Genomic DNA, 26,305 nt, shown 5'->3' with positions numbered 1-26,305 from the left:
CTAAATCCATATCAAGCTAAGTTCTTGTGTTGTTGCCATCTGTTGTTTTGGCAGGGTGTTTTGATCTCGATCTGATTAAACCATATTTTAAAAAGCAATAAAGATCTACACAGTTTATATTCTATGGTATTGGTGTGGTTTTGATGCACGGGTATTATACATACTGCATTTGATAGTCTGAATTCTACTGTCTCTAGTATTCCATAGTGAAATAAAGCAGTGAAATGATGGATTATAATTTACTTCCAAGGGAGAGTCAAATTTACTTATATGAGCCAAAATGTCAAATTTAATTAAAGGCTACAGTGACAGAGCAGAGCATGTGCTGGATGAGTTCAGAGTACTTTTCAGATGAAAAATGACTGACATGCGTAAAAACAATAACCAAAATAATTGCTAAGGAAACGTTGCTTAAACCTGACTAAAAAATGTCAGGCCATATATTCTAAAAGCTTCCCATGGCATTGCATTCTGTAAGATTTAAATGAAAAATCAAATAAAGCAGGAAGCTTTAATCTGCCCCCTGGAGTTCAGATTTATAGTCAAGATTTGTCTGCATGAGGGGAAAGAACATAAAAATGGCAATTAGGTTTGTTTGTTTGTATTTGCACATTCACTCTGTTCTCTGTAATGAAATTGCAATGTTCAGTAACCATGTAACCTATACACTGCAGTGGCTTTGCAATGTTCTTTGGCCAAAGTAAAGATGTAAGAAACCTTGCTCTATTCTATATTTAAATATTTTTCATCAAAACTGTCTATATTAGTGTATTTCAGAACAAGGTTCAACCTGTTCTGATTAATCCAAATCTCTGTGTGAAATGTGCTATAAAGATGGAGGTGTGATGTTCGGGGTAAAGGTCAAGCTGATAGAATATGACAACCCTCTGAAGGAGAAATGATTGTCCCTAAGTATTCAGCATGAGCTTTTCTTTGCTCCCTGCAGGGCATCTGCACCACGACCACTGCATTTTTACACTTCTTCTTCTTAGCTTCGTTCTGTTGGGTTTTGACAGAAGCGTGGCAGTCGTACATGGCTGTTACTGGAAAAATTAGGACACGACTCATAAGGAAACGCTTTTTGTGCCTTGGATGGGGTAAGCCCATAAAAATCATGTAGCCAGAACCATTAGAATTGAACATTATGCATTTACACAATTGGGGGTGTTGGGATTTATTTCAATAATCTTGACAGGTTGTCAATAGTGTAGTTACTAAAAAAAACATCAGTACAAGGAGATTTCCCTTTTTATTGGAAGCACCAATGTAATTTTATTCTCTTGATTTGGGTCAAGATACAGTTGATGAATATTCCAATGTTCTGGTACTTTATTACGCTGTAACATATATGCTTTTAGCATCATTTTAGTAGCTTTTCTGAAAAACAGTGTAATACAGACAAAAGCCCCTCACTGAAAATCCACTGAATCCCTGGATTATTTGTTCACTTTAAGCCATTTCAAACATACTGGTAACTTAGCAACACAAAAATGATGCATACTGGGCTAAAAATCTAGCTCTTCCCTTGTGCTTGGGGAAGAAACAAACGCGGCAGCAGAGCAGTGCTTTGTTAAATGATTCATTCCATATCAAACTGATCATTTTAGATGAAAGTAGTTCAGTCTCATCATTTCATACCCAATAGAACAGTGGTATTTAGCTGAGCCTTAATGACAATTGCTGTTTTTTTCCAGGTTTACCAGCATTAGTAGTGGCAATATCAATAGGCTTTACCAAGACGAAAGGATATGGAACATCTCACTAGTAAGTCAGTCCACAGTGATATATCATGTTTTTGATTACCAAGGCTGCCATACCCATTAGCGATTATACAACACAGTATAAGGCCCCATTGTGCAGGACACTGCTGGAAGCCGAATGCCCCATACAAAGAGTGAAAAGAAAATCAGAGTCCAGTGTTAAACTCAGTCCTGTGAAGTGCTGAGTACACTCAACTCCGAGTGAGCACTGAGGACACGAGTATATCTTAGGAGGTGCTCAGTCCTTTGCAGGATCAAGCCCATTGTTAGTAGCACTGTACTTATCCTGCTAAGATTATTCATGTGGGACTGGTTCCTTCAGGTGAATATTTGTTTCCTGCTTCCTGCTGAGATGCTTGGTACTTTTTAAATGGGAGATTACTGAAATATTGATGGAAATAACCAACTAATAAGGGGTAACCTTAAATGCAATGATATATATGGGTTCTTGTATGCCTGACAGCTCCTCTCCAAACAGCCACATGAACAAAACCAGCTTTCCAAATACTTGTGGAACTAAAAAACATGAAAGGATATGCATATGGACCTGGATTTCAAAACATGTTTACAAAAACATGTTCCTGTTGTTTGACCAATCTATCAGGTCTTTGGAAGCTGCCACAATTGTCCACTTCATCCCCCAGTTTGCCGACAAGGGCAGCAGATGATTTCCACTCAACGCAGGCATCAGGAGCTGAGGAGCTGTCCCACTCTAGAACTCATCAATGATAGGTGGTACCTCCTCATCCTTAGCCCTGTGTAGCTAAAGCAATCCAGTAGGAATTCTGTCCTATCCCTCCTAGATTGTGGTCGCTAAAATAACCTTGTGGGTTCTTTAGCTACCCTGTATTAAGGAATCTAGAAGCACTGTTTGCCACTCCAGTTACAAAGGTGCTGGCAGCAGGAACAAGGCTTATTGCCAGCTACTCATAGATTGTAGGGTGCCATTTCCAGAAGACTTTTTCCAGACTGAAAGAGCAGTGAATGGAAAGAGGGAAATTGGTCCTGGTCCCCACATGAAGATACCTACTGGTAAGAGGGAGGTCCTAGAACAAGTCAGGGGAAAACTGATTAGGAAGGGGAATTAAGAAACACCTCTGAGGGGGGAGCTGGGGAAATAGCATTAGACCAGATCCATGGAACAATTGTATGCCTGGGCTGTTGGGAGTGGCTTGGTTAGAACTTGAACTCACCTTGATTCCGGGTGAACTTAGATTTCTACCTGAATTTTTCACACAGCCCTAGTTATCAGCAACTTGTGTCATTTCTGCTGTACATATGAAAAATATTTTATGCAAAACTCCCTAATTCCAATGATGTTGTTGTTGATATTTCAAAAGCAAGGGATTTCTAAATTATGGTTAGCCTACCACCTTGATCCACTTGCATATAAGCAGCATGTTGAATTACTTTGCAGTTCACATAACTTTATGCATTAATTTAACCCTTAAACCACCATAGTTGAGATTGTAAAGGGGTTCCCATTTTAGAGGAGTTGTTCAGCATGGGGTGCAGGCCCTGCTTGGAAGGTGTGCCAAATTAGCTGAGAGGTTCATGGGACAGAGGAACAGTGAGCAATGGACCACTTAATTTTTAGGAACTTTGCCAGCCAGTGGAATCCACAGCCCCAAGTTAGCTGCATAGGGTCCTTGTACAATGCAGGGGGAGAGATAGGCACCTATAACAGGGATCCACAAGAGCTAGCATATAGAGCAGGAGCCACCTAAACTTGCTAATAGGAAATGGTGATGAGAGGAGTGGGTCCTAAGCTCCACCTCTCAAAGGCACCTATCTCCACTTGGGATTCTCAGCTGTGAACTCTCTCCTGGAGTAAGGTACTTAACCAATGTCTTGTAAAATAATAATAATTAATTATGCCAGAAGAAATGTTGGTATGTAATTATTCATACACAGTGTAACAGTGTCAACAGGACACACCGAGGGAGACCTACCCAGAATACCCATCACCCAGCAGTTAGGATCCCCTCCTAGGAGCGGGGGAAACCCTAGTTAAATCCCTCTCCATATCAGGCAGTATGAGGAGTTAAACCCTGGTCTTCCATATCCTAGGTGACCGTGCTAACCACTGGACTAAAAGTTGGGGTAGGGGTACTACCACTTTCTCCTTCAGTTGTTTTATATGGGTTTATGTGGGCATAGAGCATGCTTACCAGACTGGGCCCCACAGGTGAGACAGATGGGGAACAACTAGTTTAAGGATTTGTGAGATAGGAGCCTAGACCAAAGTTGCTGCACACATGCTCACTGCCAGAAATGTAGGTGCCAGTGGGACTTTAACAGTGGAAAATTTGGTGCCTAAGGGTTAAGCAGCTACAGGGTTAGGAAGGACTTTTTGAGGATCTCAGTGGCACCTAAATGTTGGACTTAGGCTCCTAAAGTAGCAGTTAGACACTTAAATCCTTTTGTCGATCTAGCCCTAATAGTCAGACTGAAAGAGGGAGGAAAACAAAATCAATGAGACTTAAGGAGTCCTATGTGCCATAGTCGCTCTTGAAAATAGGACTTAGACTCCTCAGTCAGTTAAGAGATTTTGAAAATTTTACCCTAAGGCTTAGGGTCTGATCCAAAGCCCACTGAAGTCAATAGAAACATTCCCAGAAAAGTCTGCTTTTGGATCACAGTGGCCACCTTATAGGTAAAAGTGTGATTCCTTGTACAAAATCAAAGTAAGGGGGTGGGGGAAGTCGTCCCATGCAGGAGGTCAACAGTAATTTGAGAGGGAAGTTCTATTGGAATTCATGTGTACGCTGGTCAGAAAATCCAGGGAAAAAATTCAAAACTTTCATTAAAAAATTCTATCCAACTTTCAACTATTCTATAAACCAGTAGGAAACCAGCAAAAAAAAAAAAATACAAACATATTTTCAATCAATTTTTTTTTAAAAAAGGTCCAGGTCCATTAAAAAGTTACTGTACAATGGTATCTGAGATATTTTATCATTGCTTTTTTGTTAGAGGGTAACTGCTGGCAAATATTGACATTTTAGATCAGTGTATCATATTAGCATCCAACACACTAACAGAGATGGATCCATGTGGCAAAGTTCAGCTCTGTTTTTGGTTATTGTGGGAAACAATTACATTTAGTGATCTTTTTTTTTTTTTGGCCTTTAAAATTTCAGCCATAACAGAACAGTAACATTAAGATGTGTTTGTGTGTTTATATGGTTTTCAAAAGAAAGGGGGAAAAATGGGGGTAGAGGATAAGGGCATCTTTATGTAAGTTTATTTGCATGTGAGATTCAAATAAATGCAGTTACTTGCATATCCTTATATGTATGTACGATCACACAATCCAACAAACATGCATTTCTATGAATGGGTAATCACGGGGGGGGAACAGCTGCATTTACTTCAGTAAGTGAAGCTCCTGATTGTGTTTGTATATCTAAGCTTAGCACTGTAGTGTGTTAAATGTTTAGGTCTCAATTCTGCAAGCCCTCTGGATCTGGAAATCTGCATGGAAACATCATACAGAAAGGGCTTGTGGTATTGGACCTCTAGTAGGACATAGCACAAAAGAGATGTACAATTTTCATATATCTAGTATTAGTTTTTTAATATTTTTAATATTTCAGAGACACCAATTGGTCCTTAGTCCTTACATGATGTATAATAACTTTTTTAAAGTGCATATAATCCATAAGACCTTATCCTAGTATTAAATACCAAATTACAGCAGTGAAGATTTATAGAGAACTATGGTTTTTAATCAAGTTTATTCGACCATGTCATATGCACTTGACCTTAATGAGCATTTAAGTATAAGATAAGTCTGACATTTTAAAAATAAAGTGGTTTTGAGTTCCCTGAGACGAAATAAGTTTCTGAAGAATTTCTTAATGGGTAGAAATTATCCTTTTTGTCATTCGCAGTTAACTCAAAAATGGATAAATGACATTTTACAAAAATGTACAGAAATATTAAACTGTGGACTCAGAATAAGCATAAGGAATTTCACTGTAAGTGTAACTTGTTTGAAAAGTTGCAGAAGCATGAAAATGGGGCCTAATAATGAAACTCATGTATCAACTGCTTATAGCACCATTACGTCAACAGAGTACTGTAATTTCACTCCTTTTTCTGTGCTTATACAATTCTCTATGTAGGATTGAACCCTATGTCAAGTGAATAGATATGCTATGTATGTTTTATTCACATGACACCTCCATAGTGTAAAAGATATTATTAATGTGTGGTAGTTGTTTTCCTCTAATGTTCTTTCCAGCTGCTGGCTGTCTCTCGAAGGAGGACTACTCTATGCATTTGTTGGGCCTGCAGCTGCTGTTGTCTTGGTAAACACTTAAATTATTTTTAGTATTTTCATTAGAAATGGTGGAATACTGTCCGAATTATAGAGTGGTTAGTTATGCAGTGGTATTAATTTTACTGCAGACATCCTGAGAACAATGGTCTCAGATTCCCTCAATGTTCTGAATATGCTATTTTTCTGATTGTTTATTTTATTATGTATTTTACATCAACATTATTGTAATAACCTTAGTCCCAGATTTGGACCTTAGCGTCCAAAATATGGGGGTTAGCATAAAAACCTCCAAGCTTAGCTACCAGCTTGGACCTGGTACCTGCTGCCACCACCCAAAAAAATTAGAGTGTTTTGGGGCACTCTGGTCCCTCTGAAAAACCTTCCCTGGGGACCCCAAGACCCAAATCCCTTGAGTCTCACAACAAAGGGAAATAATCCTTTTTCCCTTCCCCCCTCCAGGTCTCCTGGAGAGATACACAGACACCAGCTCTGTGAATCCAAACAGAGTGAATCTCCCTCTCTGTTCCCAATCCTGGAAACAAAAAGTACTTTCCTATTCCCCCAGAGGGAATGCAACATCAGGCTAGCAATCCAACACACAGATCTCCCCGATTCCTTCCTCCCACCAATTCCCTGGTGAGTACAGACTCAATTTCCCTGAAGTAAAAAAAAAACTCCAACAGGTCTTAAAAGAAAGCTTTATATAAAAGAAAGAAAAATAAGTACAAATGTTCTCTCTGTATTAAGATGATACAACACAGGGCCAATTGCTTAAAAGAATTTTGAATAAACAGCCTTATTCAAAAAGAATACAAATCAAAGCACTCCAGCACTTATATTCATGCAAATACCAAAGAAAAGAAACCATAGAACTTACTATCTGATCTCTTTGTCCTTACACTTAGAAACAGAAGACTAGAAAGTAGAACTACTTCTCCAAAGCTCAGAGCAAGCAGGCAGCCAGGAACAAAAACACAAAAACACTCAGTTCCCTCCACCCAAAGTTGAAAAAATCCGGTTTTCTGATTGGTCCTCTGGTCATCCTACCTTGAAGGAACGTTCTCTGGCATGTCTGTCATACCAGGCCTTTTGCTCTTCCTGAGCATCCTTTAGATTCTCTCTAGCAAGGGCTAAAGAGTGTCGGAGGGTGCTTTGTAGGTTGCTTACAAAGTCCAGAATGTTAGTTCCTGGAGAAGGCGTAAACCCCTCCCATTGCTGCTTTACCAACTGTAATGGCCCCTTAACCTCGTGACCATACACAAGTTCAAATGGTGAAAACCCTAAACTGGGATGTGGTACAGCCCTGTAGGCAAACAGCAACTGCTGCAACACTAGGTCCCAATTATTGGAGAATTCGTTGATGAATTTTCGTATCATGGCCCCCAAAGTTCCATTGAACCTTTCAACCAGGCCATTGGTTTGATGGTGGTACGGGGTGGCAACCAAGTGATTCACCCCATGAGTTTCCCACAGTTTTTCCATGGTCCCTGCCAGGAAATTAGACCCTGAATCTGTAAGGATGTCAGAGGGCCAACCTACCCTGGCAAAGATGTCTGTTAGGGCCAGGCACAGTGTTAGCCCTGGTGTTGCCTAGAGCGACTGCTTCTGGCCATCGGGTAGCAAAGTCCACTAAAGTCAGTACGTACTGCTTTCCTCTGGGCGTCTTTTTTGGGAAAGGGCCCAGAATATCCACAGCTACTCGCTGAAATGGGACCTCAATTATGGGGAGTGGCTGGAGAGGGGCCTTGACCTGGTCTTGAGGCTTACCCACTCTTTGGCATACCTCACAAGACCGGACATACTTGGCAACGTCCTTGCCCATCCCCTCCCAGTGGAAGGACTTCCCCAACCGGTCCTTGGTTCGGTTCACCCCAGCATGGCCACTGGGATGATCATGGGCTAAGCTTAAGAGCTCCCCCCGGTACTTAGTTGGAACCACCAACTGTTTTTTGCGGCTGCCATTCTTCCCGGTGTCCACCAGAAAGAATTTCCTTGTATAAAAAGTCCTTGGTCTATAACAAACCGGGATCGATTAGAAGAGCTGAGAGGCGGTGGGGTGCTCCGTGCCGCCGCCCAAGCTTTCTGAAGGCTGTCATCCGCTTCCTGCTCAGTCTGGAACTGTTCCCTTGAGGCTGGGGTCACCAGTTCTTCCTCAGACTGTGGACTTGGGCTTGGTCCCTCTGGAAGCGATGTAGGTGATGGGGTTGTTTCCGTTGCTGGTGTACCACTCTCCGCTGGTGCACCTGAGGGTATTTCAGGCTCTGGCTGAGCCTTTTGGGTATGGCTGTCTTTTGCTTCTGCCAGTTCTGGTGTGCAGCTGGTGGGACTAGAATCCAGAAGCCAGTAGGAATATTATATTTTTCTTTTCTCTGCTAAGGGCTTTTTAGCAGAGAGAAACAGTTGGTTTTAAAAGGGAACCAGAGAGAATTTTTTTTCTGCTCTCTCTCGCAGTTTGTGGCTTGCATGTTAAGCGAGAAGCCATTAAGAACCTGTTAAGGGTCTTTTGTCATGCAATAGCCCTCCCATTAGGAGGCAAGACCAGCACTTATAGGCATGCAAATAAAGTGGTTTTTCTGGTTTCCCTTCATTGAACATTAGCTAAAGAGAGAAAAGGACAAAAAACACTGTTGCTAGGCAGACTTCAGGAGGCAACAGAGAACCTGCAGTTCAGAAGATAAACACCGGAGGGCACCCCAACACAAGAAAACAGGAATCATGACTTCTAAGGCAAAAATTGAGGCCCAAGAGCAAGTCAGAGAAGCTGAACACAGGCGACAACTGGAAATCAAACAAACAGAGATGGAAATAAGAGAAAGAGAAAGAGAGGCGGCCCACCGCCGAGAAATGGAAAAACAACAAAAAGAAAATGAAGAGAAGGAAAAACAGAGAAAACATGAACTGGAGTTGGCAAAAGCTGGGCTGCATGTGCCAGCCAACCCTAACAACCCGGCGCCAAATATTGCTCCACAGCACAGGAAATTTCCCACCTTTACTTCAGGGAAATTGAGTCTGTACTCACCAGGGGAATTGGTGGGAGGAAGGAATCGGGGAGATCTGTGTGTTGGATTGCTAGCCTGATGTTGCATTCCCTCTGGGGGAATAGGAAAGTACTTTTTGTTTCCAGGATTGGGAACAGAGAGGGAGATTCACTCTGTTTGGATTCACAGAGCTGGTGTCTGTGTATCTCTCCAGGAGCACCTGGAGGGGGGAAGGGAAAAAGGATTATTTCCCTTTGTTGTGAGACTCAAGGGATTTGGGTCTTGGGGTCCCCAGGGAAGGTTTTTCAGAGGGACCAGAGTGCCCCAAAACACTCTAATTTTTTGGGTGGTGGCAGCAGGTACCAGGTCCAAGCTGGTAGCTAAGCTTGGAGGTTTTTATGCTAACCCCCATATTTTGGACGCTAAGGTCCAAATCTGGGACTAAGGTTATTACAATTATGTATGTCATCATTTACAAAAAGTCACATGAACATCAAGCATAACCAAAGACATTTCTCTATGCACAAATCGCTCATCATATATATTGTTATTAGTGCGTATATTTTTATACAGGTTTATATAATATATGTATGTAACCTATACACCTTCAAAAAAATTCTTTACGAGCAACAACAGGATTTGGCAAGAGTTTATTGCCAGGATGAGGTCAATGGGTGAAATCCTGGCCCCACTGGCAAAACTCCTGTTCACTTCAATGAGGCCAGGATTCACCCAATGCTATTATCCATGATAATATCTAACTGTTACTCTTTTCTGGAGGAGCCAATTAAAAGGCAGAGGACATATATTTAAGACTTAAATAATTATAAAAATAGGTTATAATTTTTAATTATTTAGAAATTAACATATTTCATTATATGCAAAATAGGATGTAAGACGATATTCTAGAAAAGGCTTGTGGTACAACTGAAAAATGATTGTTTTGCAAAAGATGCCTTGTTCATTTTTTACTCCTGAGCCACACAAAATAAAACTGGGAAAGCATGATATGCTGGTTACTAATGCAAGAATTTTGTTACAAGCATCACTGAATTCTTATCAGTTGTATCTATGTAATGGTTGCTCTCTTATGGAGAAATTCAGTGACAGCTTTGGTGGCCTGGTGCAAAGCACTGTGCCACTGTTGTTCAGGGATAGCAGACAGAAAAGATGGAATCAGAGGAAAGTCTTCTGTGGCTATTGTCTTGGAAGAAAAAAAAATCATGATGGCCAGGAAATGTAACTTATTATGTATTAAACTTCCACAAACCTGAAAATGTATCTACCTATCTGAGAAATCCTATATTTGGATTGAATAATCTGAAGTTCCTCATGGATACATTGGTAATACAACATCTGTCAACTTTTGTTTAAATTTTCCATGATCTTGATCATGGACTGTTGACAGGTGGTTCTATATTGGTCAGTTCCAGAGTATTAAAAAGTCTTAGGTCTTGTCCACACTACCACTTAAATCGATGTAAGTTACGTCGCTCAGGAGTGTGAAAAAGCCACCCCTGGAATGACGTAAGTTGCATCTACTTAAAGCGGTGCCTTCTGCCTCTCGTTGGGGTGGAATAATTATGCTGATTGGATAGCGCTCTCCCTTTGGCATAGCACATCTTCACCAGATGCGCTGTGCAACTATGCTGATGTACCATGGTAGAGTAGACTAGCCCTCAGATCAGAATGGGTTTGCTGTAAGGTTTTGTTATGCATATTGGAAAGAGCTGGATTTATGAAACCTCTGAATCATGCAGGCACATTGGGGATTTGCATTTAAACATACCTGTGTATGCACACATTAGAGTCTGGCATACACTCTTTTGAAAATTTGATCCATAAATTCCTTCTTCAGGCTCTGTATACTAATTTCAGGGGCCAAAGCTCTTCTTAGATATGGCTCTGGTACCTTACAAAATGATCCAGTGACCTTGTCCTATAGGATGTACACTTTACACAGAAGAGGCCAGTATGAATAGGGTAATTCACCTCACCACCAGGAACATGCTAATCACTGATTATTCTTCTTCCCCTTGTAGCTGTAATGTATGAGGTAAGGTAAGAATTTAATTTTAGAAGCCTCCATATTACCCACATGCATACAACCAGCCCTCATCCCTAACATACCCTACTCCTCCCCATATACACACACAATGCTGACTGTAAATTTTCTAAACATTATGAATGTAAATTTGCCTCCTAGTTTTGCTATCTCTTGAAGTGCATTGACTTTATCCTCAACCCACTCACTGTACATTTATTGGCTATGAAGCTGTTCCACTCAAAGATCCACATCTTTGAATGATTTGTTTGTAACTAATAAATGCAGGAGGGAAATCATTGATTTCTCAAACTCTTTAGTCAACAAAGCAAAATAAAGTAACATACTTTGCTTATCTTGAAAGTCTTTTATCAATATAATACAATATTTCTTCCAAATTTCCTCATCTTATATTTTGCCATGTATCCGAAGACACGATCCCCTGACAAAGAGCCAATTGTTATCTACAAGTTGCAAGGGACGTAGGATAAATTGAGAATTAGACTAGGTCACCTGAATATCACCAGCATTAATACTTGTTTTCAAACTATCATGCTGAATTTCAATGCCACAAATAAGCTCATCCTCCTAAACTGCTGTTCTCAGGTTTCTCTCATTACAATCTATAAAAGAGGACAGACGGGACAACATTTGCTTAGTATCGCTGCTAAAACAATACCTCCCCCTCTCTACATACTGTCACTCTAAGAGAAGCATAGGCTAATCTGAGCCAGGACATACAGGTTTTGCTGAAGCCAAATGTTCCACAAATTAGAATGGTGAGTCCTCTTGACCAAATGATTTTATTACATCAAATAAAACTGCAGCCATTGGCAGTACTTGTCCCTCTTCTACACCAATGATGTTTAGGACCATCGTTTATGATCAGCTAATAATAACCTATTTCTGAAGCCAATTTGGTGGCTGTGTAATAAATGCTCTAGTATCTTTCTGTAAGTTCTGGTAATAATTTCAGCATGGAGTTTACAGTGTTTGTGTCTGATTTTCTTCTCCCTTTCAGCACTTTTAGACCAGTGAACCTCTATTGACTTCAGCTGAGTTAGTCCTGATTTGCATTGGCATAAATGAGAAGGAAATCTGTAATGATCAAAGATCTAGGCATATAGCTACAAAGATGCCCTGGATGTTAATGTTTGCCGCTCCCGCAGAGTATGTCTCATCTTCATGTAGAGTCAAGCCAGGAAGCTTTTGTACAGCTCACAGTCCATGGCACAGTGAGGAAGCCAAGGATGTTCACAAAAAGCCAATCATAATTTCCACGTGAGACTATATGTTCTCTGTACAATTGGCAAACTTTATTCAGAGATCTCTGATGTTCACAGACATGATTTGCTCCCTCATTAGTTAACAGGTGTAGAGGGAGCTTTTTCATCTAGCTATATAGATTTGAGTATACAAAAGAAAAAACTCACCTGAAAAATGTAAAAGAGGCCTAAAAGAGTAGGGCTGTGGGCAGGGCATACTGGCAAATGATCAGTGTTTAATGTAGTTCTCAAAAGTCCATTTTAAAACATTTCTTATCTAAAAATTATTTTGGCAGGTCCATTTAAAGGCTACATTAAAATCCTAGTATGATGCATAGAATAAGTATTAAGGACCAAATACTGACTTTAGAACTGCATGGCTGTTTGAGCCAAATACTCAGCTGTTACGAATTATTATAGCTCTATTCATTTATGGATTAACACCAATTGATACCAGCTAAGGATCTGGCCCATAAAAAAAGAAAGCGCAACCAAATAATCCTATATATAGCCAACCAAAATCACATTTTGGCATACGCCTAGGCTTGGAAGGATTAGATATTTGTCATTAAATGTCAATTTCACTGTAAACACACAAACCGATGAATAAATATTTCCATATAGGAACAGAAAAATGCTGTTTGAGAACTTGTTAGAGTTTTATTTAAGAATATTTGTTTATATATTTTTGATGTGAGAATTTGACAATTTACTTTTTAAGCTATAAAGCTTTAACTTTTTGAATCTCAGGGTCTACTGTCTCCACACATACCAATTTCCCATTTGTGAAAATTTAAATGAGATAAAAATAAAATAAAAATAAATATTGCTATTATCCATAGAAATTATCTAAAAAAATCAAATTCTGCCAAGCCTATACATGAGAACCCAGGAATGAGGAAGACAGTTGTCAATTTGGAAGAACAAAACAAAACCAACAACCAGAAACCATAGATTCTGGTTTTGCATGAGTGAGAATACCTTTCGGCAAAAAGGCATAGTTGGGACTCAAGAAAGCATGATACCTAAAATAACCAGATAAGATTATCTTTGTTTTATGTTTGTTCTGCTGCAAGTGGAATGGAGTTCTCAGTCATGACTAGGGCTCCTAGATGCTATGGCAGTACAAATAATACATAATCCTTTTTAGTCTTGTACACAAAATTTAGATAAAATATTCTACCTCTAACATGGAACAGATTACATTGTTACAATTAAAGTTTATGTATAATCAGTATTTAGAGTCACAGCTGCCTACTTTCTTATTATCAGGCAGGCATATATATGCCAGATACAGGACATAATTCAGGCTTTAATTAATACAGCTGTTGATGTATATGTTTGTTCCACCTATTAAAGGATATGCACGGGAAGCAAGAATTTAGCCCTAAAGTTAAGTACACTTTATGTGTCCTGAGACTAGTACAGTACATAATCTCTGACTAAATTCTTCAGAAATGTATCGTGCAACCATAGTCTAAATTTGTAATTCAATCATGTTAGCAAATGTAAAAGAAACCATTTTCTGTAATAATGCATGTAGGCATTTTCTCTCACTGTCACTGAAAGGTCAACTGTTTGTTTCTATTTGACAGGTCAACATGGTGATTGGCATTTTGGTATTTAATAAACTTGTTTCCAGAGATGGGATCCTAGATAAAAAGCTCAAACACAGAGCGGGGTAAGCAAGAATTGGGATATTTTAAAGCATATTGCAAATGTATCATATATTTTCAATTACAGATATTCACCAAAAATGCATTTGATTGTGCTTTGAACTTTTTTCTCAATGTAACAGTATGTCTAACAGATTTCATTCATTGCAAAAGTTGCAGTTGCATTATCCTGAGGGAATGTGACTGAGCAAACTGAAAATAAAACACAAGTACAACAGTATTAAGTTAATAAGAACGAGGATTAAACAGTTACAATGCTGAGCAGGGATTTCATGGGGAAGACATACATTTTTATTCCTGAAATCAGGAATATAGTTGTATAAAATGTGTGTACAGAAGAAGCCAAATTTTCTTTCTTTTTTTCTTTCTTTCTTAGTATTTTATTATACCTTTTATACCAGTATAACCTCACTGAAGTCAATAGCATTGCATCTTTGTAATTAAGAGAAGAATTTGGCTCTGTGTTTGTATATACATGTATATGTGTTAGTTTTCTAAAATAAGCATAACAGAATTTGAATGTAAATTATACATATTTCAAAAGCAAAAAAGTGTAAATAGAAAAGTTTATGTATTGATATCCGTGATTTCCTTTCATTAATATACTTATAATTTTATATTCAAATTCTGGGTTTCTAGTGATAAAAAAGGGAGGGTCTGCATCTTAGCTCCTAATAAAAGGCAGCAATAATTTTGCTGTTGACTTCAGCAGGTACAGGTGGGTTTCAAGGTCTGCTGCAGTGGATGTGACTGCAGTTCACTTAAAGGAGAAACATTTCACAAATGTATATTAGCTTTCTGAATGTATGTGTAAATGTCTTTTAATGCTTCATGTAATGATAAGCAATCAGCATTTTTTACTTCTCCACTTGTTGTAGTACTCTTTCTTCTGCATCATTTGTAGGTGACTACCCCAATATTGGCATTAGTAGCTATGATGATTCTCTATTTTACATGCATATATTACAGCTGTCTGTAAACTTTTCTTAAAACTTTACTTTGAATTATTTGATCATTCCTGTAATAGCATCTTTCCTAATGTTCAATTAATTTATTAGATGTCCATATTGATATCATATACACTTTGGTGTGCTTACGTTGCCATTTAGTGTTGGTTAAAACCCCTTGTGGTTTTCACTTCTTAGTGCACTGTTTCAAAAACAACCAACACCATCACCAAAACCTCTTTTTTGTTCTATTTTCTTTTTTTCTTCTCCTTCTTATTAGAAAATAATAATTTCTTAAGTCTACCCTTGTCTACAATGTTCCATCTGCCTTCTTAACTGTTGTAATATATTCTTCATGTTCTGATTAAATGTGCCATATTATAAAATCAGCCACAATATTTCAGCATCTGTAAGAACTTTTTCAATAGTTATACTCAAGAAGTTTTGACCCTATAAATCTATTGATCATTTTTCTGTGTGATATTTAAAGGATCGGAGAGATCATTTTTAACTGCAGAATAGCTTTCTAGTTATCACCTGTACGCAATTTAAATCTTGTTGCTTATAGTATAGTTTTCTGATTTACTGAATACTTTGCTGTCTGAATGTTTGTATCTCAGTAAAACTAATTTTATTTTTAAAGCTAAACTGGACAAAGCACTAAAAAATATGCTGTCAGAAATAATACTGCACTCCAAGAGGGATGGACTAGGAACTAGATGCCTTAATAAAGATCAAGGTTTCTCAAACAGGGGTCGCCGCTTGTGTAGGGAAAGCCTCTGGCGGGCCAGGCCGGTGTGTTTACCTGCCCCATTCGCAGGTCCGGCCAATCGCGGCTCCCACCGGCTGCGGCTTGCTTCTCCGGGCCAATGGGAGCTGCTGGAAGCGGCGTGGGCCAAGAGACATACTGGTCGCCACTTCCAGCAGCTCCCATTGGCCCGGAGCAGTAAACTGCGGCCAGTGGGAGCCGCAATCGGCCGGACCTGAGAATGGGGCAGGTAAACGCACCGGCCCGGTCCAGCCCACCAGGGACTTTCCCTACACAAGCGGCGACCTCTGTTTCCATCCTTATCAGGGTTTCTCAAACAATCTATCTTCAGCACTGTTTGATTAAGTAATGCAGACCCAGATTCTTGAGTCACTTTCTGGGGCAGTGGAAATTCTTTAGCTCTCCCCTCACCCCCAATCAAAGGATGGTCACTCATTAGTTAAGTATTCCTACCAGCCGCACCTACCATCTAGGCCCAGTGATGAGTTCAGTAGTAAAACTATTTAAATAGGATTAGAGCATTTACAGAGGCAAAATAATTGCGCGCCAAAGAATTCTATCTTAGTAAAGCACATGGTGACTCTTCAGGTAAAAATAACAGGCCAGATCATGAACTGCTGTGAAATAACATATCTGGTGTGATCAGAAGTCAGTGGAGCTATGCTATAATACCCCAGCTGAGGATCTGCACCAAAAATATTCAATTACAAAAGAGCTATTTGAGAAGACTTATCATAAGTTAGATGAAAGACATTCTATTCTTTTGTAATATATACACAGATGTTCCCAAGTTATGTGAGGAATGGATTTGGCCCTCTAAATCTATAGATCTGTTCTGCATATTGCGATAATAATGATACTTTTCAAATGAGTAAGTGCTGCAGCATCAAGATCAAGACTTAATTCTTTCTCCAGCAACTATTGGGTATACCCTTAGATAGTGAAAATTGTCTCACTGCACTGATTTCATTTTACACCCTCTGAGGATCTGGCCCTTTATTTCTGTGCATTATGAATAGAAGCAAAAGCAAACTTTTAGCTTTGCCAGTAAATGGGAGGGCGAAGAGTGAGAGCTCAAAGTCAGTTGAAATGTTGAGAAATATTTTTCTCAAGTGTTGCTTTTCCTCATTACATATAGGAAACTTTTTTTGTGGTTTTTTTTTTTAGTTGGTTGGTTGGATTGGTTGGTTTTTTTTTTCCGGTTATCAATGGATAAAAACCCTTTCCTTATACTGTCTTATGTTTCTTGATATGATATGGAAATCACTGGTTCTGGTGGCAGGTGGGAAACAGGATAGCAAAGAAGTTGTTTATTTAATCAAAACTTCCGAATTTGAATGCATGTTGTACGCAGACGAAGAAAATTCTAATACCAGGTTTACATTTTAACTGTGATGAGTTTTGTAATACAGTTGTCTGTACAAAATGCTTTAAGCTTAATGCTTGTGTACTGTGTTTTATTAAAATGGAATAACATATCATCCCTGTTTAGTCCAAGTAATATTTATTTTCATCAAATTCCATACATTTCAGCCCCTATATTCAGACCTTTATACAATGGAAACAAGAACTCCTAGGTAAAGTGCTGTCGCCAAATTTTAGCCAGCACACTCAAATTACTATACCAAGTCATTTGCTTACTGACTGTACAGTAAGTCCATCATGACTGAATGACCTGAGCACATTTTGGAAGTCTCTTCCTTTATTAATGTTCATATAATAATCAATATTTTATACAGCATTGATGCATTAGTTTTGTAAATGGTCTGACTAGAGGGATTTCACGGTGTGTGTCTACACGAGCACGTGCTTATGTTTATCTCCATGTATTGAGCAACTTCGATCTCTGGACGTTGGGGCCTTTTTTAGCTTAAATGGAAGAAATAGAGCCTGCATGAAATTAAGCCCCATAGTATTAATAGTTAAAGTTAATAATGTATAATATCAATATACTTTTGCAACAACCTAGAGCATTCATCCTGAATAAGTCTATTTACTTTTTCTGCATGACGTCATATTTAAAAGCTAAATTTCAGTAGCAACGTTTTTCAGTGAAAATTCAATATTTTGTTCTTTTTGTGGGTGTTCTGTTTGTTTGCAGTCAGATGAGTGAGCCTCATAGCGGTTTGACGCTCAAATGTGCCAAGTGTGGAGTAGTTTCAACAACAGCTTTGTCAGCCACCACCGCCAGTAATGCCATGTTAGTCCTAATCATTTACATCTTCTTGTTACAAATCTTATACAGTGCATGTGAGAAAATACTTTGATGATGAAAATTGTGTTTGCTAATACTGTATTAGAGCACTGAACATATTTTAAATATTCTTGTTAAAATTGGCAACTGTGTTTATTAACTGAATAGGGGATACTCTTTAGAACATAAAGTACAACGTTTTTTATATATCTGTCTGTGGTTTTCAAATTAACTAATAAGTTGCCATCCTAAAAGATTTTTTTTTAGTAGTGAGTTTTTATTTATCTTCTTGCAGTTATATAATGTTGTTTTCTCTTTCTCTCTCTCAATAGGGCATCCCTTTGGAGTTCCTGTGTTGTGTTGCCTCTTCTGGCTCTGACGTGGATGTCTGCAGTTCTGGCCATGACAGACAAAAGATCAATATTATTTCAGATACTCTTCGCAGTATTTGATTCATTGCAAGGCTTTGTTATTGTCATGGTCCACTGCATTCTCCGAAGGGAGGTGAGGAATAATTTCTTGAGCGCTAAAGTGCTGTGTTTCTCACATACTATTTAATATTATATACAACATATTCGTTCAGAAATTCCCTTATTGGTATAAAGAAAAAAGGGAAATTTTTGAGATAAGATTTAAAGAGGGGCAAGTGAATAAGGATCTGAAACAGTTCTAGGCAAATGATGAGGCAGCAGAAGAAAGAGAACAGCCCCCAAATGTAGAAACTCAGTGGACACAGACAGATGAGAAGTTGAAAGTGAATAAAGGAATGAACAAGATGGAGAGTAGATGGATGTGAGGTTGAAGGAAGATTGTTTATTTTCAGATGCAAAATGCAGCACAGTTAATTTCAGTGGAAAAATGGGCCCAGTTAATTACAGGTCATTTTTAATAGGTCTTTTTTATTTCTAACTTTTATTCATCTTTGATATTATGATTATACACAAAAAGTGCAGACCTAAGATTCCTTTTCCAAAAGAACAGATTCTGTGAGTTTTTCATGTGTAGAAAGACTGATCAAATATATAATTGCTTTCATTTACACTATTCCATCTTAAACAGAAAACTGTTGAAAATATACAAAAATGTAGGAGCTAGGTGTGATCGTTTAATGAACAAGCCTTTCACCTCTATTTCGATTCAAATCGTGTTAGGTCACAGTAAGTGTGGTGCTTTCAATTTATCTAGGTTAGGATGTTTATCAACATCACTAAACCATACCACATGTGTAGCACAATTCACAGTGATTGGCAGTATCTATTCAAGGGAGCTGCAGGGCTAGAATAACAGGGTGCTTCGGGTCACATTTAAGGTTTATTGGCCATGCTGAGTGAGGAGGCTTGCACAGTGTCTCTTCTCTCCATCATTCACCGTCCTAAGAACTCAGGTTCACTATATTCATCAAAAACAGCATGCAGGATAGTGACCCAATCTATTTCAGTCTTCCTGTGGTATTCTAATTTGTGTGACTATTGTATCCTACCCAGTGTGTAGGAGCGGGGGAGTCACCTTGTGAACCACTAAGTCATTCGATTCTTTCACTAGAGACAGGCAGGAGTCTGAAAATGAAGGGAATATGGGCTATGGCTTAAAACAAGAGATTCCTGAGTTCTAAAAACTGAACTAATATGCCTTGCTCTATTCCTGACTTGCAGTGTGACCTTGGACAAGTCCCTGTGCCTCATTTTACCCATCTGTAAAAAGGATAACAATACTAACAGTAGCCCTCAGAGGTGTTTGGAGGCAAAATTATTTAATGTTTGTAAACCAGTTTGAAATCTTTATATAAAAGGCACTATATATAAAGTGGAATTTTTTTAAAAAAATGTGTATATTATTGTTATTACTTATCATCAACAAGGCCCACTGTTCCCTCCACATTTTGTATACCTTTCTAATATTGGGTTGGCAGGTACTTGCAGAATTGGAAGCCACAGATCAGACATTCTTACAGTGAAATGGTAAAAGACTACAATTATTGATATCTTATTTCTTCGGCCAATAAAAAATGATGGCAGTTTTATGTAGAACTATTAGCTGAATCCCTTCTTCCTCAAGTGCTCACACACAGAATCTTCTTTCCCCCACCTTCTTATCCTAACACTCATCCAAATTAAAAGCTGGAGAAAAAATTGAGGAACTAATTAAGATTTTTTTTTCCAAATGGGAAAGGGATCAAAAAGCTGATACACTACTGAAGCAGTTTTCTTTCATCGCATTAGTTAATTGTCACAGGATACAAGGCACTGATGCAAGAAGCCTTCTCATACCGCTTTAGTACCCACATTTTAAAAATCCCTAAATTCTATGCTTATAATATGCACACACATTCTCAGACAAGTACATAAGAACGGCCTTACTGGATCAGACCAATGGTCCATTTAGCCCAGTATCCTGTCTACCGACAGTGCCAATGCCAGGTGCCCCAGAGTGAGTGAACCGAACAGGTAATGATCAAGTGATCTCTCTCCTGCCATCCATCCCCACCTTCTGACAAACAGAGACTAGGGACACCATTCCTTACCCATCCTGGCTAATAGCCATTATGGACTTAACCTCCATGATTTATCCAGTTTTCTCTTTAAACGCTGTTACAGTCCTAGCTTCACACTTCCTCAGGTAAGGAGTTCACAATTTGCTGTGCCTGTGTGAAAGAAATTTTTATTGTTTTAAAACCTGCTGCCCATTAATTTCATTTGGTGGCCCCTAGTTCTTGTATTATGGGAATAAGTAAATAACTTTTCCTTATCTAATTTCTCCACATCACTCATGATTTAATACACCTCTATCATATCTCCCCTTAGTCGCCTCTTTGCCAAGCTGAAAAGTCCTAGTCTCTTTAATCTCTCCTCATATGGGACCCTTCCAAACCGCTAATCATTTTAGTTGCCCTTCTCTGAACTTTTTCTGGTGCCAGTATACCTTTTTTGAGATGAGGAGACCACATCTGTATGCAGTATTCAAGATGTGAGAGTACCATCGATTTATATAAGGACAATAATATATTCACCATCTTATTCTCTATCTCCTTTTTAATGATTCCTAACATCCGGTTTGCTTTTTTGACCACCTCTGCATGCTGCATGGATGTCTTCAGAGAACTATCCACGATGACTCCAAGATCTTTTTCCTGATTTGTTGTAGCTAAATTAGCCCCCATCATATTGTATGTGTAGTTGGGGTTGTTTTTTCTAATGTTCATCACTTTACATTTATCCACATTACATTTCATTTGCCATTTTGTTGCCCAAAATAATTGCAAAAGGACATATGCATTTGCTTACACAAACACAGTATGCACATTCATGTATCAATTTATCTCAGAGAACACGTTTGTATAATCCACTGATTGGCATGTGTTATGTCCTCCTCTGTGCCCAGTGCATAGAGGATATGGGTCTATAACAGTTTTCAGCTAAAGAGTTCTTTAGTTCAAGCTGTGGTAACTCACACCTTTAGCTCTGGAGAGCCTTGATTCCATCAAGGTGATGTAAGCTATTTAAGTGGGGACTCATGTGTGATTCAAAGTGGTCTGGTCCACAGAACCTCTGGATGAAATTCCTGTGTTCAGAGATAGGATGTAACCACTGCTCAGGGTGTGTTATGTCCCATGCTGTATCTATTGCCTTGAGGACTTCAAGAACCTGGTTCTTTAGTCACGCTGTACATCCTCATGCTTTTAGCTATGGAGGTTCACAATTCAATTCCTGGTGTAAGCTAAAATAGCAGCTATCACATGTGCACATTTTCAAGGAGCAATTTAGTTGTTAAATTGTTTAGAATACATTTTATCTGAAATTGTAGTCCATTACTTTACATAGTCCAAAGAAGACATTTCTCTCTATCCATACATGACATTTATCAGAGGGATAGCCGTTACATACATGACATTGAAATCTTACCAACGTATTTGATGATTAATGCCATACAAATAATAAAGCCATCTCATTATATCTTCCATAAGATTCATCTAATGTTTATAATATGCCAGTGTAAGCAAAATATTAATTCAGACTGTCAAATAACATACCACTAATAAAATATCATAGAAAAATTCAAGCAAAGAAAAGGTCAGATCTGCTTTATTATGCCCTTACTATTGTTATATTCCAAAAATGATGCATTCTTGTTCATGTAAATTATATAAAATCTTTTTCTCATTATACTTGATGTATTGGTTTGGACATAAACATTGGAAATGTAAGAATGTGTGTGTATATCTATCCTCTCTTTCCTTCCAAAACCCACTAGTCTGACACTTCAGTATATTTGTCTGAAAGTGAGCTGTTTAAAAGGCTGCGTGGCTGTTCGATAGGGCACTAGAGTGGGACTCTAGAGACCTGGCTTCTGCTCCCAATCTGCTGTGTGACTTTAGGAGTGTCACTTCACATTCCTCTGCCTCAGTTCCCAATCCTGTAAAGTTAGGATAATGATACTTTCCCCTCCTTCATGCTCTGAGGCCTATGGATGAAAAATGCTATAAAAGAGCTAAGTATTAGTATTTTGAACTTGAAGACTAATGGGGATATTCCCACCCTATCGTATCACTATTCATTCTTGTCTTCTTGCTGTTAAAGTACCTAATGAGACATAGAGGGAGTGTGGTGCGCATGCTTCTGTCATAAAACAGAGAATGATAGAAAAGCCTGGTGCTAATAGTCTTCCTTACCAGAATACTAGAACAGTATGCCTGACATGCTTGAACACAGCCTCTTCTGAAGATAATATGAGTCATGCTGAACAACTCCAAAGGCTGGTGGTGATGGGAGGAACCCATGTGTATTTTCTGCTTTTTCCCTGCTCCTACTGATTGAAATGCATTCAGACTAAATATATGTTTGGTGTGTAAATCTCAACCCACATTTCTATATTGCAAGAGAAAAAAGGTGCATGATTAGGGAGAGAGGATAAGTTATGAGAGTCTTGAATTGGTTACTGTTGCTAGGGAAACCACTTCCTTGGTTCGTGCACATTCATCACATCTGTCTCTCTTAGTCTGCCTAGCTCTAAAACAATCTTACTGCTTGATGTTAGAAAGAAAAAAATAAACTACAAAACAATTCCAAACAAATGCTGGAGAAAAACAAATGAGCATTTCAAAGGCCCACCTTTTGTTTGTGACATTGTCTGAGGATTCTGCCTGTACTATGACCGTGGAGTAGGAAACTTTTGATAAAATCCCTTAAAGTCTGTAAGGGCTGGATCCACAGAGGGAATTAGGCTACACTCAGCATTGCAATGTCTAGCTTTCCACAAAGGCTGCATTAGGCACCAAGGGTCTCCATACAACGCACAGGGAGAGATATATGCCTGAGAATGAGATCCACAAAAGCTAGCATGCTAGGCAGAGAGCCACCACTACTACACAGTAGGAGATGCCAGTGACAGAGGCGTTCCCTCAGCCCTTGCCCATCTCAAGGAATTAGGGACCTACGTTCAGGTGAGGCGGGGGGAGGCTATCTCTCTCTTGCATCCACATTTGGGAACGCCTTCTCTCTTGGAGTCAGGTACTATAGCCATTTCTTGTGAGAATGCCTTAAGTAGATGCCTAACTCCACAAGAAATAGCAAGGGGAGGCAGTGGCTTCCTTCAGATCTTTAGGTAGTAGTTCAAGTGATCACCCAGGGGAATGTGGGATACTGTGGTTCAGTGTTCCTATCTGCCTGAGGAGAGGAATGGATTTTAACAGGGATTCCCCACCTCTCAGGTGAATGCTTTAACCACTGAGCTATGGGATATTCATAGGAGGGCCTCTCTCTCTCCATTTTTGAAGCTGTTTCACTTTGTTATAAATAATTGGGCCACAGAAACAGTGAAACTGTCTGTGTAGTCCAGTGGTTAGGAAGTGGTGGGAAGCCCCTGTTCAAATTCCTTCTCGGGGAGAGTGGGGAATTGAACTGGGATTTCCCACATCCCATCTGAGTCCCTTAACCAATGGGCTAAAGGTTATGGGGGGGCTGCCTCTCTCCCTTGGATATTTTATATGGAGACAGGCATCCTCTGAGCACACCCACTGGATCAGGACCCACAGGCAAGATAGGTGAGGGGACCCCTATTTTCTCCTGGTTTGAGGCTTGTGCTGGGGCTATGGCATGACAGCCATGCAGGGTCCTGCCTGAGGCAGCAGTGCACATGCCCAGAGGCAGAAACATAGGCATCTAGGGAACTTTTACACTGTAAATGCAGGTGCTGAGTGAGTTTAGGCACCTACAGACTTAGCAGCTGAGCAGGAATTTTGTGGATCACAGTGATGCCTAAACCTGGAATTTAGGTGCCTAAATCTTTGCGGATTTGGTTCTAAATTCTTTCTCCAAACCAGAAACTCTACAGCATTCTTAATTAGCAACAATAATTCTTCATCTCAGCTACTTTTGTCTCCAATATGTCTCTGAATGATTAAACAGAAGATGGATGGGTTGGTGAGGACAAAAAAAATAGTATTTTCATGGTGCAAGCTTACAAGTTGCAATTTACATCATTTTGATGGGCACAGTTATCTCAGACATTCAGCTGTAACATCCTAATAGAATGTTGCTTCCATTTAAGACACATTTTAGAATGCGTCTATCACCAAAGACTCTCCAGTTTATTGCTAATGGAGTACTTCAGAGAGATTAATGACATTTATAGGAGTATGAGGTATGGGGAGCCTCCATGGACATATAAGAGAGAGTTTTGGGTAGGGGAAGTTGTCACTTAATGTGTTTTGAAGGAATAATAGATTTGGGTTCAGTTACCTTGAGATTTGACTGAAATTCATGGTGGTCCTCATTTTGTCAACTTAGTTCACCAATGATTTCCCTACAATATAGAACTCTAAAGTCTGATGTAGAACTTCAGCACTGATAAAGAGGAAAAAGATTTGAATTAACTTTTGTAACAACTGGGAGATGCTATATCAGATTAGTGTCAGATGCATGCAAAACCACAACAAACATAATGCTTGAACTCAAAGTCTGATTCATAATCCAGGTCAATCACACTTTTAATTACTCTCACACTTGGGGATTTTCAGTGCCTTAAAATCACACCAAACCTTTCACACTCGCTACATCGTTTCTCTCTGCCCTATATTAGTCTTCCTCCATCTGCAGTTTTCATTTAGACTTAAATATTGCAAGGCACTTTAACTCATTTAAGGGTTGAGCACTTTAAGATAATGCTTTCTAATTATAAAGATAAGGCAAAGTTTTCAATCTGCTTTTTTTTTTTTCCTGCTGGGAAAGCCTGTCCAAGCTCTCAAAGAATTTGTAGCATAAAATAATGGCATTCAGAAAGCAAGGCCTTAGACTCAGCTTCAGTTGATTAATTTAGCCTTGCTTATTGTTTACAAAATGTCCATGAGTAGCTTATGATTTTCTCTGATTTGATTATTCTAAATCAACCAATTTCTACAGATAATGGTCTGTAGACTGCTCACAAAAAGTTCATTGAGAGTGTTTGATATTCAGCATAGAAATGGTATTGGTTAGTTTAGATGGGACATAGGTGACATTACTAAATTTCTGTATCCAGGTTGGAACATTTATTAAATCTAAATTCTCTTTTTATGAATACAAACATTCCTCCCAATAAACTGGTTTTCTAGAATGTCCATAGCAAGTAAATACAAAAGACACATAAGCAAAACTGAAGCAAATTTGGTTCTTACTCCAAAGAAATATTCTTGTTTGTTTCCAAGGCCACACTTATAAATATCTTTTCCCATTGCAAGAATTTTCTTGCTTCCTCCATTTTTAATCTCTGATATGTGCAGCCAGATGTACTCACACTAGACTGCCAATGAGCAGGAACTGCTTTACCCCTTTGGACTCTACTTTCTATTTATGCATCGCTTTCCTTAGAAATTGTTCTCTGCTAATATATATACTTAAACATATGATCTTGGTCAAATTTCTTGTAAATTTTCTACATCAAACCTTCTGAAGTAGTAACTCGTGAAATATAGTCATTTTTGGACAGAATAATACTCATTAATGAGTGGTGACAATTTATATCAAGTTCTATAGAAGAGATAAATAATAAAATCTTACACTTTTGTCCAGTACAACGCAGGCTGCTGTCCTACTCGTTGTGCTCACACTTAACAAGTTTTGTCCATTCTGAAAGGTTTTACTGGTGCAAGAGGTTTAAGAAATATTCCCTATACTTAAAACTAGAGACTACAATGTGAGCCAGTAACACCCTGCAAAATGGATTTTTTTTTAAAGTGCAACCAACCACTCTAATTAGGAAACTACTTCACTTTTAATGCAAATAGCTGCTAAGGGTCACCTTTCAAAGCCCTTACATTTTTCAGGCATACAATACATTTTATTTTGCTATGAGAATAAAGTACTTTTTATAAACCTACCTTCTGACCTGCTGCTGCAGTTAAACTGAGTGGA

The 26,305-nt window shown here is 38.8% G+C and overlaps 1 protein-coding gene across 1 annotated transcript in view; it reads left to right on the top strand.

The window, feature by feature from the left end:
- Nucleotides 1-26,305, top strand: part of ADGRB3 (adhesion G protein-coupled receptor B3) — a 636,306-nt gene that overhangs the window by 586,507 nt on the left and 23,494 nt on the right. Inside the window, exons 20-25 of the mRNA XM_050951631.1 lie at nucleotides 947-1,097; nucleotides 1,695-1,764; nucleotides 6,010-6,076; nucleotides 13,931-14,016; nucleotides 17,829-17,927; nucleotides 18,254-18,425. Of these exons, the coding sequence (XP_050807588.1) occupies nucleotides 947-1,097; nucleotides 1,695-1,764; nucleotides 6,010-6,076; nucleotides 13,931-14,016; nucleotides 17,829-17,927; nucleotides 18,254-18,425 (645 nt within the window). The remainder of the gene's footprint in view (nucleotides 1-946; nucleotides 1,098-1,694; nucleotides 1,765-6,009; nucleotides 6,077-13,930; nucleotides 14,017-17,828; nucleotides 17,928-18,253; nucleotides 18,426-26,305) is intronic.

Source organism: Gopherus flavomarginatus, chromosome 4, assembly GCF_025201925.1.
Source record: "Gopherus flavomarginatus isolate rGopFla2 chromosome 4, rGopFla2.mat.asm, whole genome shotgun sequence".
NCBI lineage: Eukaryota > Metazoa > Chordata > Testudines > Testudinidae > Gopherus > Gopherus flavomarginatus.
Note: the sequence above shows the minus strand (reverse complement) of the source record. Positions and strands in the feature narration are given on the sequence as shown.